The sequence below is a fragment of the Rattus norvegicus genome, chromosome 1 (assembly GCF_021556685.1).
Source record: "Rattus norvegicus strain SHRSP/BbbUtx chromosome 1, alternate assembly SHRSP_T2T, whole genome shotgun sequence".
NCBI lineage: Eukaryota > Metazoa > Chordata > Mammalia > Rodentia > Muridae > Rattus > Rattus norvegicus.
Window position 1 is genome coordinate 79,132,564 of NC_141534.1, and position 17,941 is coordinate 79,150,504.

Genomic DNA, 17,941 nt, shown 5'->3' on the forward strand with positions numbered 1-17,941 from the left:
AATCAGAGGAAATTAAAAAAAATCATCAGATCCTACTACAAAAGCCAATATTCAACAAAACTTGAAAATCTGCAGGAAATGGACAATTTCCTAGACAGATACGAGGTACCGAAATTAAATCAGGAACAGACAAACCAGTTAAACAATCCCATAACTCCTAATGAAATAGAAGCAGTCATTAAAGGCCTCCCAACCAAAAAGAGCCCAGGTCCAGACGGGTTCCGTGCAGAATTCTATCAGACCTTCACAGAAGACCTCATCACACCAATACTATCCAAACTATTCCACAAAATTGAAGCTGATGAAGCGCTACCGTATTCCTTCTATGAAGCCACAATTACTCTTTTACCTAAACCACACAAAGACCCAACAAAGAAAGAGAACTTCAGACCAATTTCCCTTATGGATATCAACGCAAAAATACTCAATAAAATTCTGGCAAACCGAATCCAATATCACATCAAAACAATCATTCACCATGATCAAGTAGGCTTCATCCCAGGCATGCAGGGATGGTTTCATATATGGAAAACCATCAACGTGATCCATTATCTAAACAAACTGAAACAACAAAACCACAGGATCATTTCATTAGATGCTGAGAAAGCATTTGACAAAATTCAACACCCCTTCATGATAAAAGTCCTGGAAAGAATAGGAATTCAAGGCCCATACCTAGACATAGTAAAAGCCATATAAAGCAAACCAGTAGCTAACATTAAACTAAATGGAGAGAAACTTGAAGCAATCCCACTAAAATCAGGGACTAGACAAGGCTGCCCACTCTCTCCCTACTTATTCAATATAGTTCTTGAAGTTCTAGCCAGAGCAATCAGACAACAAAAGGAGATCAAGGGGATACAGATTAGAAAAGAAGAAGTCAAAATATCACTAATTGCAGATGATAGGATATAGTATATTTAAGTGATCCCAAAAGTTCCACCAGAGAACTACTACAGCTGATAAACAACTTCAGCAAAGTGGCTGGGTATAAAATTAACTCAAATAAATCAGTAGCCTTCCTCTACACAAAAGAGAAACAAGCCGAGAAAGAAATTAGGGAAACGACACCCTTCCTAATAGTCCCAAATAATAAAAAAAATACCTCGGTGTGACTGTGACCAAGCAAGTAAAAGATCTGTATGATAAGATCTTTAAGCCTCTGAAGAAAGAAATTGAAGACATCAGAAGATGGAAAGATCTCCCATGCTCATGGATTGGCAGGATCAACATAGTAAAAATGGCCATTTTACCAAATGCGATCTACAGATTCAATGCAATCCCCATCAAAATACCAATCCAATGCTTCAGAGAGTTAGACAGAACAATTTGCAAATTCATCTGGAGTAACAAAAAACCCAGGATAGCTAAAACTATCCTCAACAATAAAGGGACTTCTGGCGAAATCACTATCCCTGAAGTCAAGCAGTATTACAGAGCAATAGTGATAAAAACTGCATGGTATTGGTACAGAGACAGACAGATAGACCAGTGGAATAGAACTGAAGACCCAGAAATGATCCCACACACCTATGGTCACTTGATTTTTGACAAAGGAGCCAAAACCATCCAATGGAAAAAAAAAGATAGCATTTTCAGCAAATGATGCTGGTTCAACTGGAGGTCAGCATGTAGAAGAATGCAGATCGATCCATGCTTATCACCCCGTACAAAGCTTAAGTCCAAGTGGATCAAGGACCTCCACATCAAACCAGATACACTCAAACTAATAGAAGAAAAAGTGGGGAAGACTCTCGAACACATGGAGACTGGAGAAAATTTCCTGAAAAAACCAAACCAAACCAAACCAAACCAAACACCAATGGCTTATGCTCTAAGATCAAGAATGGACAAATGGGATCTCCTAAAACTGCAAAGCTTCTGTAAGGCCAAGGGCACTGTGGTTAGGACAAAATGGCAACCAACAGATTGGGAAAAGCTCTTTACCAATCCTACAACAAGACAGAGGGCTTATACCCAAAATACACAAAGAACTCAAGAAGTTAGACCGCAGGGAGACAAATAACCCTATTAAAAAATGGTGTTCAACCCATTCAGAGCCTGCCCCACATGTGGCCCATACATATACAGCCACCCAATTAGACAAGATGGATGAAGCAGAGAAGTGCAGGCCGACAGGAACCGGATGTAGATGTCTCCTGAGAGACACAGCCAGAATACAGCAAATACAAAGGCGAAAGCCAGCAGCAAACCACTGAACTGAGAACAGGACCCCCGTTGAAGGAATCAGAGAAAGGACTGAAGATCTTGAAGGGGCTCGAGACCCCAGATGAACAACAATGCAAGCAACCAGAGCTTCCAGGGACTGAGTCACTACCCAAAGACTATACATGGACTGACCCTGTACTCTAACCTCATAGGTAGCAATGAATAGCCTAGTAAGAGCAGCAGTGGAAGGGGAAGCCCTTGGTCCTGCCAAGACTGAACACCTAGTGAACGTGATTGTTGGGGGGGAGGGTGGTAATGGGGGGAGGATAGGAGAGGAACACATATATAGAGGGGGACGGGGAGGGGCAGAGTTTAGGGAAAGTTGGCCTGGAAACCGGGAATGGGAATAACAATCGGAATGTAAATAAAAAATACTCAAGGTAATGAAGATATATATGTATATATATCACATACCATGAGAAAATCAACATGTAGCCCAATGGGGAGAGCTGTTAAAGGACAGGCACAGAGACCTGTCACCGAGTGCTGAGAAACCCAACATTACCCTCCCACACCTCTGTGTCGACAAGTAGAGAAATTAACCTTGTACATATGTGTGTGGTATGTGATCACTGTTAATGTTGATCAACATGTGTGTCATGTTGATGTTGGTGCCAGAGGTCAACTTCAGGTGTCCTTGATCAGGAAACATCTACCTTGTAACAAAGCCTTATTTTTAACTTTAACTTCATGCCTATGTGTGGGTATGTATGAGCCTTTTGCCAGCAGAGGACAGAGGTGTTGGGTTTCTTGGAGATGAACTTACACCCAGCTCTGAGCCACCTGATGTGGGTGCCCTTAAATCAACTCCAACCTGCATGAGCGCACAGAGGAATATGGAGGTCTAACTCACCTGACAGAAACCTACACAGCATGTGGCTGTAAGTGTAACCATCTTTACAGCCCACCCCTCCTGCAAACCTGGTGATTTCTGTTCCTCCTCTGATCCTTCTTCCTTCGGGGTTGCTTTATCATCTTTTTTTGGAGGAGTTGTTGGGCTTTCTGGAACAAAACAAAGAGTTAATGACTTATTGCCCATGTTGGGATGAAACGGTTCATGTCCGAACGACAGAGAGTGTTAGGCAAGCTTCTGCTCAGGTGATATCCATATAGAATTTGATGTCAGGCCCTATGTCTCTCAAGTACAGTAAGGCAGTAGAGAGAGGCAAAGATGCTCACATCTGAACCCTAACATGTGCATTATCTCCTAGTTCCTTTGAGAGGCTTAGGGTGGGTGTCACACAAGGAGGAGCTGGGTCATAGGTAGTTAAGGTTCATCTTTGTTATTCATCCCCAATTCCTTCCAATTTCTGACCTGTAGAAGCAGCTTGTATGAGATTTAATTTGCGGGTAACTGATACTTGTAATTAGAGTTGTCTTCAGGTTTGTGTGTCTTGTTGTGGGTGCACAGATGCTCCCGATTGTCTACCTCCTCTTTAGAAATGTAACTAGGTTTGGAAAAGAATACATTTTATTGTTTGGGACATGTCCATGTATTCACACAGGTGCCCTAGGGAGCCAGAACAGGACATTGAGCTCTGTGGAACTGGAGTTAAAGGCAGCTGTGAGCCACTTCTATGTGTGTGCTATAAGGGGAACAGGATTTTACTCTTCAAAGCAGAGATACCATCTCTATGAGCTTCCAATCCTGAGGGAACAGAGGGTGGGGAGGAGAGATATGAACTGCTATCCTTTGGACATGACGGAGCTGCTGGGCACATGAAATCATGCAGCTGAGACTCCCTGTGCAAACGTCAGACACTTAAAAATGTATAATAGTTTGGGTGCGGGCTCCTGAGGAAGTATCAGCATTTGGAGTTGCTGCTCTGCAGCAGCTCCTCCTCTTAGTTGCCACGGCTCTGTGTGTACATGCACGCTGGCAGGTCCATGTGCAAATTCTGTGACCATCGGTGGACCATAGGTTGACTTTTCATGTCTTTCTCAGTCACTCTCAGTCTTAACTTCTAAAGATGTATTTATCTTTAAGAATGCTCTTCCTGTACGGATGTCGCTGTACCCTGTGCCAGGCAGGCTATGCCTACTTAGACTACAAGAGGGCAAATTCCTTGACACTAGACTTACGGATATGAGCTGGCATGTGAGAACTGAAAACTGATTTTGCATTCTCCAAAACAGTAGGCAAGTGATGTTGACCCTCCGGGCCCTGTCTCTTGTCTCCAATCTTAGTTTTGGAGAGTCTCACTAAACCTGGATCTCACCATGGTAGCCTGGGCTGGGCAGCAAGCAGCAGGGATCCTCCTTGTCTCTGCCTCCTTGGTGGTTGTTTTATAGTCACATGCCCCTCCCACCAGCCCATCTAGATAGGTTATGGGAATGGAACTCTGGCCCAAGCACAGAAAGCATTTCTTTACTGAGCAAGACAAGCCTCCAGTTTCAACCTTATTAACAGTTATATACCCAAACACAGATGCAACTTAATGCCGTGCATATCAGTAACGTAGGTGATCATTTCCCTCTATGAAATTGTCAAGGCAATTTTAAAATTTATGATACAAACCAATGGAACCAAGAACTAGCACTCCACCTATCTAGGAGACACATTGAAAGTCATATACCCTGAAAGAAGCAACATGTCGCCCAATGGGGATAGCTGTTAAAGGACAGGCACAGAGAGCTGTCACCTAGTGCTGAGAAACCCAACATTACCCTCCCACACCTCTCTGTCGGTAAGTAGAAAAATTAACCTGTACATATGTGTGTGGTATGAGATCAGTGTTAATGTTGATCAACATGTGTGTCATGTTGATGTTGGTGCCAGAGGTCAACTCAGGTGTCCTTGATCAGGAAACATCTACCTTAAAACAAAGACTTATTTTTAACTTTAATTTCATGCCTATGAGTGGGTATGTATGAGCCTTTTGGCAGTAGAGGACAGAGGTGTTGGGTTTCTTGGAGATGAATTTATATACCCAGCTCTGAGCCACCTGATGTGGGTGCCCTGAAATCAACTCCAACCTGCCTGAGCGCACAGAAGAATATGGAGGTCTAACTCACCTGACAGAAACCTACACAGCATGTGTCTGTAAGTTTAACCATCTTTACATCCCACCCCTCCTGCAAACCTGGTGATTTCTGTTCCTTCTCTGATCCTTCTTCCTCCGGGGTTGCTTTGTCATCTTTTTTTGGAGGAGTTGTTGTGCTTTCTGTAACAAAAGATAGAGTTAATAACTTATTGCCCATGTTGGGATAAGAACAGTTCATGTTCAAACTACATAGAGTATTAAGGCAAGCTTCTGCTAAGGTTATATCCTTATAGCCTTTGTTGTCAGGCCCTTTGTCTCTCAAGCACGGTAAGGCAGTAGAGCGAGGCAAAGATGCTCCCATTTGAATCCTAACATGTGCATTGCCTCCTAGTTCTTTTGAGAGGCTTAGGGTGTGTGTCACAAGGAGGTGCTGGGTCATAGGCAGTTAAGGTTCATCTTTGTTATTCATCCCCAATTCCTTCCAATTTCTGACCTGTAGAAGCAGCTTGTATGGGATTTAATTTGCGGGTAACTGATACTTGTAATTAGGGTTGTCTTCAGGTTTGTGTGTCTTGTTGTGGGTGCACAGATGTTCCCGATTGTCTACTTCCTCTTTAGAAATGTAACTAGGTTTTGAAAAGAATACATTTTCAACCAAAAGTCATCAAAAAAGACAAGGAAGGACACTTCATATTCATCAAAGGAATAATCCACCAAGACAATCTCTCAGTCCTCGATATCGATGTCCAAATACAAGGGCACCTACATCCATAAAAGATACCTTACTAACACTCAAAGCACACAGTGCACCTCACACAATAATAGTGGGTGATTTCAACACCCCACTCTCATCAATGGACAAATCATGGAAGCAGAAATTGAAGAGAGACATAGACAGACTAAGCGAAGTCATGATCCAAATGGACTTAAAAGATATTTATAGAACATTCTATCCTAAAAGGAAAGGATTTACCTGCGTCTCACCACCTCCTGGTACTTTCTCTAAAATTGACCATATAATGGGTCATAAAAACAGGCCTCAACAGATACAGAAAGATAGAAATAATCCCATGCGTCCTATCAGACCACCGCGGGCTAAAGCTGGTCTTCAATAACAATAAGGTAAGAACGCCCACATATACATGGAACTTTAACAGTGCTCTACTCATCAAGGATAACCTGGCCAAGGAAGAAATAAAGAAAGAAATTAAAGACTTCTTAGAATTTAATGAAAAGGAAGTACAACATATCAAAACTTATGGGACACAATGAAAGCTGTGCTAAGAGGAAAACTCATAGCTCTGAGTGCCTGCAGAAAGAAACAGGAAAGAGCATATATCAGCAGCTTGACAGCACACCTAAAAGCTCTAGAACAAGAAGAAGCAAATACACCCTGTAGAAGTAGAAGGCAGGAAATAATCAAACTCAGGGCTGAAATCAACCAAATAGAAACAAAAAGGACCATAGAAAGAATCAACAGAACCAAAAGTTGGTTCTTTGAGAAAGTCAACAAGATAGATAAACCCTTAGCCAGACTAACGAGAGGACACAGAGAGTGTGTCCAAATTAACAAAATCAGAAATGAAAAGGGAGACATAACTACAGAATCAGAGGAAATTAAAAAAATCATCAGATCCTACTACAAAAGCCAATATTCAACAAAACTTGAAAATCTGCAGGAAATGGACAATTTCCTAGACAGATACGAGGTACCGAAGTTAAATCAGGAACAGACAAACCAGTTAAACAATCCCATAACTCCTAATGAAATAGAAGCAGTCATTAAAGGCCTCCCAACCAAAAAGAGCCCAGGTCCAGACGGGTTCCGTGCAGAATTCTATCAGACCTTCACAGAAGACCTCATCACACCAATACTGTCCAAACTATTCCACAAAATTGAAGCTGATGAAGCGCTACCGTATTCCTTCTATGAAGCCACAATTACTCTTTTACCTAAACCACACAAAGACCCAACAAAGAAAGAGAACTTCAGACCAATTTCCCTTATGGATATCAACGCAAAAATACTCAATAAAATTCTGGCAAACCGAATCCAATATCACATCAAAACAATCATTCACCATGATCAAGTAGGCTTCATCCCAGGCATGCAGGGATGGTTTCATATATGGAAAACCATCAACGTGATCCATTATCTAAACAAACTGAAACAACAAAACCACAGGATCATTTCATTAGATGCTGAGAAAGCATTTGACAAAATTCAACACCCCTTCATGATAAAAGTCCTGGAAAGAATAGGAATTCAAGGCCCATACCTAGACATAGTAAAAGCCATATAAAGCAAACCAGTAGCTAACATTAAACTAAATGGAGAGAAACTTGAAGCAATCCCACTAAAATCAGGGACTAGACAAGGCTGCCCACTCTCTCCCTACTTATTCAATATAGTTCTTGAAGTTCTAGCCAGAGCAATCAGACAACAAAAGGAGATCAAGGGGATACAGATTAGAAAAGAAGTCAAAATATCACTAATTGCAGATGATAGGATATAGTATATTTAAGTGATCCCAAAAGTTCCACCAGAGAACTACTACAGCTGATAAACAACTTCAGCAAAGTGGCTGGGTATAAAATTAACTCAAATAAATCAGTAGCCTTCCTCTACACAAAAGAGAAACAAGCCGAGAAAGAAATTAGGGAAACGACACCCTTCCTAATAGTCCCAAATAATAAAAAAAATACCTCGGTGTGACTGTGACCAAGCAAGTAAAAGATCTGTATGATAAGATCTTTAAGCCTCTGAAGAAAGAAATTGAAGACATCAGAAGATGGAAAGATCTCCCATGCTCATGGATTGGCAGGATCAACATAGTAAAAATGGCCATTTTACCAAATGCGATCTACAGATTCAATGCAATCCCCATCAAAATACCAATCCAATGCTTCAGAGAGTTAGACAGAACAATTTGCAAATTCATCTGGAGTAACAAAAAACCCAGGATAGCTAAAACTATCCTCAACAATAAAGGGACTTCTGGGGAAATCACTATCCCTGAAGTCAAGCAGTATTACAGAGCAATAGTGATAAAAACTGCATGGTATTGGTACAGAGACAGACAGATAGACCAGTGGAATAGAACTGAAGACCCAGAAATGATCCCACACACCTATGGTCACTTGATTTTTGACAAAGGAGCCAAAACCATCCAATGGAAAAAAAAAGATAGCATTTTCAGCAAATGATGCTGGTTCAACTGGAGGTCAGCATGTAGAAGAATGCAGATCGATCCATGCTTATCACCCCGTACAAAGCTTAAGTCCAAGTGGATCAAGGACCTCCACATCAAACCAGATACACTCAAACTAATAGAAGAAAAAGTGGGGAAGACTCTCGAACACATGGAGACTGGAGAAAATTTCCTGAAAAAACCAAACCAAACCAAACCAAACCAAACACCAATGGCTTATGCTCTAAGATCAAGAATGGACAAATGGGATCTCCTAAAACTGCAAAGCTTCTGTAAGGCCAAGGGCACTGTGGTTAGGACAAAATGGCAACCAACAGATTGGGAAAAGCTCTTTACCAATCCTACAACAAGACAGAGGGCTTATACCCAAAATACACAAAGAACTCAAGAAGTTAGACCGCAGGGAGACAAATAACCCTATTAAAAAATGGTGTTCAACCCATTCAGAGCCTGCCCCACATGTGGCCCATACATATACAGCCACCCAATTAGACAAGATGGATGAAGCAGAGAAGTGCAGGCCGACAGGAACCGGATGTAGATGTCTCCTGAGAGACACAGCCAGAATACAGCAAATACAAAGGCGAAAGCCAGCAGCAAACCACTGAACTGAGAACAGGACCCCCGTTGAAGGAATCAGAGAAAGGACTGAAGATCTTGAAGGGGCTCGAGACCCCAGATGAACAACAATGCAAGCAACCAGAGCTTCCAGGGACTGAGTCACTACCCAAAGACTATACATGGACTGACCCTGTACTCTAACCTCATAGGTAGCAATGAATAGCCTAGGAAGAGCAGCAGTGGAAGGGGAAGCCCTTGGTCCTGCCAAGACTGAACACCTAGTGAACGTGATTGTTGGGGGGAGGGTGGTAATGGGGGGAGGATAGGAGGGGAACACATATATAGAGGGGGACGGGGAGGGGCAGAGGTTAGGGAAAGTTGGCCTGGAAACCGGGAATGGGAATAACAATCGGAATGTAAATAAAAAATACTCAAGGTAATGAAGATATATATGTATATATATCACATACCATGAGAAAATCAACATGTAGCCCAATGGGGAGAGCTGTTAAAGGACAGGCACAGAGACCTGTCACCGAGTGCTGAGAAACCCAACATTACCCTCCCACACCTCTGTGTCGACAAGTAGAGAAATTAACCTTGTACATATGTGTGTGGTATGTGATCACTGTTAATGTTGATCAACATGTGTGTCATGTTGATGTTGGTGCCAGAGGTCAACTTCAGGTGTCCTTGATCAGGAAACATCTACCTTGAAACAAAGCCTTATTTTTAACTTTAACTTCATGCCTATGTGTGGGTATGTATGAGCCTTTTGCCAGCAGAGGACAGAGGTGTTGGGTTTCTTGGAGATGAACTTACACCCAGCTCTGAGCCACCTGATGTGGGTGCCCTTAAATCAACTCCAACCTGCATGAGCGCACAGAGGAATATGGAGGTCTAACTCACCTGACAGAAACCTACACAGCATGTGGCTGTAAGTGTAACCATCTTTACAGCCCACCCCTCCTGCAAACCTGGTGATTTCTGTTCCTCCTCTGATCCTTCTTCCTTCGGGGTTGCTTTATCATCTTTTTTTGGAGGAGTTGTTGGGCTTTCTGGAACAAAACAAAGAGTTAATGACTTATTGCCCATGTTGGGATGAAACGGTTCATGTCCGAACGACAGAGAGTGTTAGGCAAGCTTCTGCTCAGGTGATATCCATATAGAATTTGATGTCAGGCCCTATGTCTCTCAAGTACAGTAAGGCAGTAGAGAGAGGCAAAGATGCTCACATCTGAACCCTAACATGTGCATTATCTCCTAGTTCCTTTGAGAGGCTTAGGGTGGGTGTCACACAAGGAGGAGCTGGGTCATAGGTAGTTAAGGTTCATCTTTGTTATTCATCCCCAATTCCTTCCAATTTCTGACCTGTAGAAGCAGCTTGTATGAGATTTAATTTGCGGGTAACTGATACTTGTAATTAGAGTTGTCTTCAGGTTTGTGTGTCTTGTTGTGGGTGCACAGATGCTCCCGATTGTCTACCTCCTCTTTAGAAATGTAACTAGGTTTGGAAAAGAATACATTTTATTGTTTGGGACATGTCCATGTATTCACACAGGTGCCCTAGGGAGCCAGAACAGGACATTGAGCTCTGTGGAACTGGAGTTAAAGGCAGCTGTGAGCCACTTCTATGTGTGTGCTATAAGGGGAACAGGATTTTACTCTTCAAAGCAGAGATACCATCTCTATGAGCTTCCAATCCTGAGGGAACAGAGGGTGGGGAGGAGAGATATGAACTGCTATCCTTTGGACATGACGGAGCTGCTGGGCACATGAAATCATGCAGCTGAGACTCCCTGTGCAAACGTCAGACACTTAAAAATGTATAATAGTTTGGGTGCGGGCTCCTGAGGAAGTATCAGCATTTGGAGTTGCTGCTCTGCAGCAGCTCCTCCTCTTAGTTGCCACGGCTCTGTGTGTACATGCACGCTGGCAGGTCCATGTGCAAATTCTGTGACCATCGGTGGACCATAGGTTGACTTTTCATGTCTTTCTCAGTCACTCTCAGTCTTAACTTCTAAAGATGTATTTATCTTTAAGAATGCTCTTCCTGTACGGATGTCGCTGTACCCTGTGCCAGGCAGGCTATGCCTACTTAGACTACAAGAGGGCAAATTCCTTGACACTAGACTTACGGATATGGGCTGGCATGTGAGAACTGAAAACTGATTTTGCATTCTCCAAAACAGTAGGCAAGTGATGTTGACCCTCCGGGCCCTGTCTCTTGTCTCCAATCTTAGTTTTGGAGAGTCTCACTAAACCTGGATCTCACCATGGTAGCCTGGGCTGGGCAGCAAGCAGCAGGGATCCTCCTTGTCTCTGCCTCCTTGGTGGTTGTTTTATAGTCACATGCCCCTCCCACCAGCCCATCTAGATAGGTTATGGGAATGGAACTCTGGCCCAAGCACAGAAAGCATTTCTTTACTGAGCAAGACAAGCCTCCAGTTTCAACCTTATTAACAGTTATATACCCAAACACAGATGCAACTTAATGCCGTGCATATCAGTAACGTAGGTGATCATTTCCCTCTATGAAATTGTCAAGGCAATTTTAAAATTTATGATACAAACCAATGGAACCAAGAACTAGCACTCCACCTATCTAGGAGACACATTGAAAGTCATATACCCTGAAAGAAGCAACATGTCGCCCAATGGGGATAGCTGTTAAAGGACAGGCACAGAGAGCTGTCACCTAGTGCTGAGAAACCCAACATTACCCTCCCACACCTCTCTGTCGGTAAGTAGAAAAATTAACCTGTACATATGTGTGTGGTATGAGATCAGTGTTAATGTTGATCAACATGTGTGTCATGTTGATGTTGGTGCCAGAGGTCAACTCAGGTGTCCTTGATCAGGAAACATCTACCTTAAAACAAAGACTTATTTTTAACTTTAATTTCATGCCTATGAGTGGGTATGTATGAGCCTTTTGGCAGTAGAGGACAGAGGTGTTGGGTTTCTTGGAGATGAATTTATATACCCAGCTCTGAGCCACCTGATGTGGGTGCCCTGAAATCAACTCCAACCTGCCTGAGCGCACAGAAGAATATGGAGGTCTAACTCACCTGACAGAAACCTACACAGCATGTGTCTGTAAGTTTAACCATCTTTACATCCCACCCCTCCTGCAAACCTGGTGATTTCTGTTCCTTCTCTGATCCTTCTTCCTCCGGGGTTGCTTTGTCATCTTTTTTTGGAGGAGTTGTTGTGCTTTCTGTAACAAAAGATAGAGTTAATAACTTATTGCCCATGTTGGGATAAGAACAGTTCATGTTCAAACTACATAGAGTATTAAGGCAAGCTTCTGCTAAGGTTATATCCTTATAGCCTTTGTTGTCAGGCCCTTTGTCTCTCAAGCACGGTAAGGCAGTAGAGCGAGGCAAAGATGCTCCCATTTGAATCCTAACATGTGCATTGCCTCCTAGTTCTTTTGAGAGGCTTAGGGTGTGTGTCACAAGGAGGTGCTGGGTCATAGGCAGTTAAGGTTCATCTTTGTTATTCATCCCCAATTCCTTCCAATTTCTGACCTGTAGAAGCAGCTTGTATGGGATTTAATTTGCGGGTAACTGATACTTGTAATTACGGTTGTCTTCAGGTTTGTGTGTCTTGTTGTGGGTGCACAGATGTTCCCGATTGTCTACTTCCTCTTTAGAAATGTAACTAGGTTTTGAAAAGAATACATTTTCAACCAAAAGTCATCAAAAAAGACAAGGAAGGACACTTCATATTCATCAAAGGAATAATCCACCAAGACAATCTCTCAGTCCTCGATATCGATGTCCAAATACAAGGGCACCTACATCCATAAAAGATACCTTACTAACACTCAAAGCACACAGTGCACCTCACACAATAATAGTGGGTGATTTCAACACCCCACTCTCATCAATGGACAAATCATGGAAGCAGAAATTGAAGAGAGACATAGACAGACTAAGCGAAGTCATGATCCAAATGGACTTAAAAGATATTTATAGAACATTCTATCCTAAAAGGAAAGGATTTACCTGCGTCTCACCACCTCCTGGTACTTTCTCTAAAATTGACCATATAATGGGTCATAAAAACAGGCCTCAACAGATACAGAAAGATAGAAATAATCCCATGCGTCCTATCAGACCACCGCGGGCTAAAGCTGGTCTTCAATAACAATAAGGTAAGAACGCCCACATATACATGGAACTTTAACAGTGCTCTACTCATCAAGGATAACCTGGCCAAGGAAGAAATAAAGAAAGAAATTAAAGACTTCTTAGAATTTAATGAAAAGGAAGTACAACATATCAAAACTTATGGGACACAATGAAAGCTGTGCTAAGAGGAAAACTCATAGCTCTGAGTGCCTGCAGAAAGAAACAGGAAAGAGCATATATCAGCAGCTTGACAGCACACCTAAAAGCTCTAGAACAAGAAGAAGCAAATACACCCTGTAGAAGTAGAAGGCAGGAAATAATCAAACTCAGGGCTGAAATCAACCAAATAGAAACAAAAAGGACCATAGAAAGAATCAACAGAACCAAAAGTTGGTTCTTTGAGAAAGTCAACAAGATAGATAAACCCTTAGCCAGACTAACGAGAGGACACAGAGAGTGTGTCCAAATTAACAAAATCAGAAATGAAAAGGGAGACATAACTACAGAATCAGAGGAAATTAAAAAAATCATCAGATCCTACTACAAAAGCCAATATTCAACAAAACTTGAAAATCTGCAGGAAATGGACAATTTCCTAGACAGATACGAGGTACCGAAATTAAATCAGGAACAGACAAACCAGTTAAACAATCCCATAACTCCTAATGAAATAGAAGCAGTCATTAAAGGCCTCCCAACCAAAAAGAGCCCAGGTCCAGACGGGTTCCGTGCAGAATTCTATCAGACCTTCACAGAAGACCTCATCACACCAATACTGTCCAAACTATTCCACAAAATTGAAGCTGATGAAGCGCTACCGTATTCCTTCTATGAAGCCACAATTACTCTTTTACCTAAACCACACAAAGACCCAACAAAGAAAGAGAACTTCAGACCAATTTCCCTTATGGATATCAACGCAAAAATACTCAATAAAATTCTGGCAAACCGAATCCAATATCACATCAAAACAATCATTCACCATGATCAAGTAGGCTTCATCCCAGGCATGCAGGGATGGTTTCATATATGGAAAACCATCAACGTGATCCATTATCTAAACAAACTGAAACAACAAAACCACAGGATCATTTCATTAGATGCTGAGAAAGCATTTGACAAAATTCAACACCCCTTCATGATAAAAGTCCTGGAAAGAATAGGAATTCAAGGCCCATACCTAGACATAGTAAAAGCCATATAAAGCAAACCAGTAGCTAACATTAAACTAAATGGAGAGAAACTTGAAGCAATCCCACTAAAATCAGGGACTAGACAAGGCTGCCCACTCTCTCCCTACTTATTCAATATAGTTCTTGAAGTTCTAGCCAGAGCAATCAGACAACAAAAGGAGATCAAGGGGATACAGATTAGAAAAGAAGAAGTCAAAATATCACTAATTGCAGATGATAGGATATAGTATATTTAAGTGATCCCAAAAGTTCCACCAGAGAACTACTACAGCTGATAAACAACTTCAGCAAAGTGGCTGGGTATAAAATTAACTCAAATAAATCAGTAGCCTTCCTCTACACAAAAGAGAAACAAGCCGAGAAAGAAATTAGGGAAACGACACCCTTCCTAATAGTCCCAAATAATAAAAAAAATACCTCGGTGTGACTGTGACCAAGCAAGTAAAAGATCTGTATGATAAGATCTTTAAGCCTCTGAAGAAAGAAATTGAAGACATCAGAAGATGGAAAGATCTCCCATGCTCATGGATTGGCAGGATCAACATAGTAAAAATGGCCATTTTACCAAATGCGATCTACAGATTCAATGCAATCCCCATCAAAATACCAATCCAATGCTTCAGAGAGTTAGACAGAACAATTTGCAAATTCATCTGGAGTAACAAAAAACCCAGGATAGCTAAAACTATCCTCAACAATAAAGGGACTTCTGGGGAAATCACTATCCCTGAAGTCAAGCAGTATTACAGAGCAATAGTGATAAAAACTGCATGGTATTGGTACAGAGACAGACAGATAGACCAGTGGAATAGAACTGAAGACCCAGAAATGATCCCACACACCTATGGTCACTTGATTTTTGACAAAGGAGCCAAAACCATCCAATGGAAAAAAAAAGATAGCATTTTCAGCAAATGATGCTGGTTCAACTGGAGGTCAGCATGTAGAAGAATGCAGATCGATCCATGCTTATCACCCCGTACAAAGCTTAAGTCCAAGTGGATCAAGGACCTCCACATCAAACCAGATACACTCAAACTAATAGAAGAAAAAGTGGGGAAGACTCTCGAACACATGGAGACTGGAGAAAATTTCCTGAAAAAACCAAACCAAACCAAACCAAACCAAACACCAATGGCTTATGCTCTAAGATCAAGAATGGACAAATGGGATCTCCTAAAACTGCAAAGCTTCTGTAAGGCCAAGGGCACTGTGGTTAGGACAAAATGGCAACCAACAGATTGGGAAAAGCTCTTTACCAATCCTACAACAAGACAGAGGGCTTATACCCAAAATACACAAAGAACTCAAGAAGTTAGACCGCAGGGAGACAAATAACCCTATTAAAAAATGGTGTTCAACCCATTCAGAGCCTGCCCCACATGTGGCCCATACATATACAGCCACCCAATTAGACAAGATGGATGAAGCAGAGAAGTGCAGGCCGACAGGAACCGGATGTAGATGTCTCCTGAGAGACACAGCCAGAATACAGCAAATACAAAGGCGAAAGCCAGCAGCAAACCACTGAACTGAGAACAGGACCCCCGTTGAAGGAATCAGAGAAAGGACTGAAGATCTTGAAGGGGCTCGAGACCCCAGATGAACAACAATGCAAGCAACCAGAGCTTCCAGGGACTGAGTCACTACCCAAAGACTATACATGGACTGACCCTGTACTCTAACCTCATAGGTAGCAATGAATAGCCTAGGAAGAGCAGCAGTGGAAGGGGAAGCCCTTGGTCCTGCCAAGACTGAACACCTAGTGAACGTGATTGTTGGGGGGAGGGTGGTAATGGGGGGAGGATAGGAGGGGAACACATATATAGAGGGGGACGGGGAGGGGCAGAGGTTAGGGAAAGTTGGCCTGGAAACCGGGAATGGGAATAACAATCGGAATGTAAATAAAAAATACTCAAGGTAATGAAGATATATATGTATATATATCACATACCATGAGAAAATCAACATGTAGCCCAATGGGGAGAGCTGTTAAAGGACAGGCACAGAGACCTGTCACCGAGTGCTGAGAAACCCAACATTACCCTCCCACACCTCTGTGTCGACAAGTAGAGAAATTAACCTTGTACATATGTGTGTGGTATGTGATCACTGTTAATGTTGATCAACATGTGTGTCATGTTGATGTTGGTGCCAGAGGTCAACTTCAGGTGTCCTTGATCAGGAAACATCTACCTTGAAACAAAGCCTTATTTTTAACTTTAACTTCATGCCTATGTGTGGGTATGTATGAGCCTTTTGCCAGCAGAGGACAGAGGTGTTGGGTTTCTTGGAGATGAACTTACACCCAGCTCTGAGCCACCTGATGTGGGTGCCCTTAAATCAACTCCAACCTGCATGAGCGCACAGAGGAATATGGAGGTCTAACTCACCTGACAGAAACCTACACAGCATGTGGCTGTAAGTGTAACCATCTTTACAGCCCACCCCTCCTGCAAACCTGGTGATTTCTGTTCCTCCTCTGATCCTTCTTCCTTCGGGGTTGCTTTATCATCTTTTTTTGGAGGAGTTGTTGGGCTTTCTGGAACAAAACAAAGAGTTAATGACTTATTGCCCATGTTGGGATGAAACGGTTCATGTCCGAACGACAGAGAGTGTTAGGCAAGCTTCTGCTCAGGTGATATCCATATAGAATTTGATGTCAGGCCCTATGTCTCTCAAGTACAGTAAGGCAGTAGAGAGAGGCAAAGATGCTCACATATGAACCCTAACATGTGCATTATCTCCTAGTTCCTTTGAGAGGCTTAGGGTGGGTGTCACACAAGGAGGAGCTGGGTCATAGGTAGTTAAGGTTCATCTTTGTTATTCATCCCCAATTCCTTCCAATTTCTGACCTGTAGAAGCAGCTTGTATGAGATTTAATTTGCGGGTAACTGATACTTGTAATTAGAGTTGTCTTCAGGTTTGTGTGTCTTGTTGTGGGTGCACAGATGCTCCCGATTGTCTACCTCCTCTTTAGAAATGTAACTAGGTTTGGAAAAGAATACATTTTATTGTTTGGGACATGTCCATGTATTCACACAGGTGCCCTAGGGAGCCAGAACAGGACATTGAGCTCTGTGGAACTGGAGTTAAAGGCAGCTGTGAGCCACTTCTATGTGTGTGCTATAAGGGGAACAGGATTTTACTCTTCAAAGCAGAGATACCATCTCTATGAGCTTCCAATCCTGAGGGAACAGAGGGTGGGGAGGAGAGATATGAACTGCTATCCTTTGGACATGACGGAGCTGCTGGGCACATGAAATCATGCAGCTGAGACTCCCTGTGCAAACGTCAGACACTTAAAAATGTATAATAGTTTGGGTGCGGGCTCCTGAGGAAGTATCAGCATTTGGAGTTGCTGCTCTGCAGCAGCTCCTCCTCTTAGTTGCCACGGCTCTGTGTGTACATGCACGCTGGCAGGTCCATGTGCAAATTCTGTGACCATCGGTGGACCATAGGTTGACTTTTCATGTCTTTCTCAGTCACTCTCAGTCTTAACTTCTAAAGATGTATTTATCTTTAAGAATGCTCTTCCTGTACGGATGTCGCTGTACCCTGTGCCAGGCAGGCTATGCCTACTTAGACTACAAGAGGGCAAATTCCTTGACACTAGACTTACG

The 17,941-nt window shown here is 42.4% G+C and overlaps 1 protein-coding gene across 1 annotated transcript in view; it reads right to left on the reverse strand.

Annotated features, from left to right (window-relative positions):
* The window catches only part of Nlrp5 (NLR family, pyrin domain containing 5), a 270,742-nt gene that overhangs the window by 103,828 nt on the left and 148,973 nt on the right, over window positions 1-17,941 (reverse strand). The window contains exons 36-40 of the mRNA XM_087603010.1: window positions 16,780-16,860; window positions 12,126-12,206; window positions 9,964-10,044; window positions 5,313-5,393; window positions 3,151-3,231 (exon numbers count right to left, since the gene is read on the reverse strand). Of these exons, the coding sequence (XP_087459136.1) occupies window positions 3,151-3,231; window positions 5,313-5,393; window positions 9,964-10,044; window positions 12,126-12,206; window positions 16,780-16,860 (405 nt within the window). The remainder of the gene's footprint in view (window positions 1-3,150; window positions 3,232-5,312; window positions 5,394-9,963; window positions 10,045-12,125; window positions 12,207-16,779; window positions 16,861-17,941) is intronic.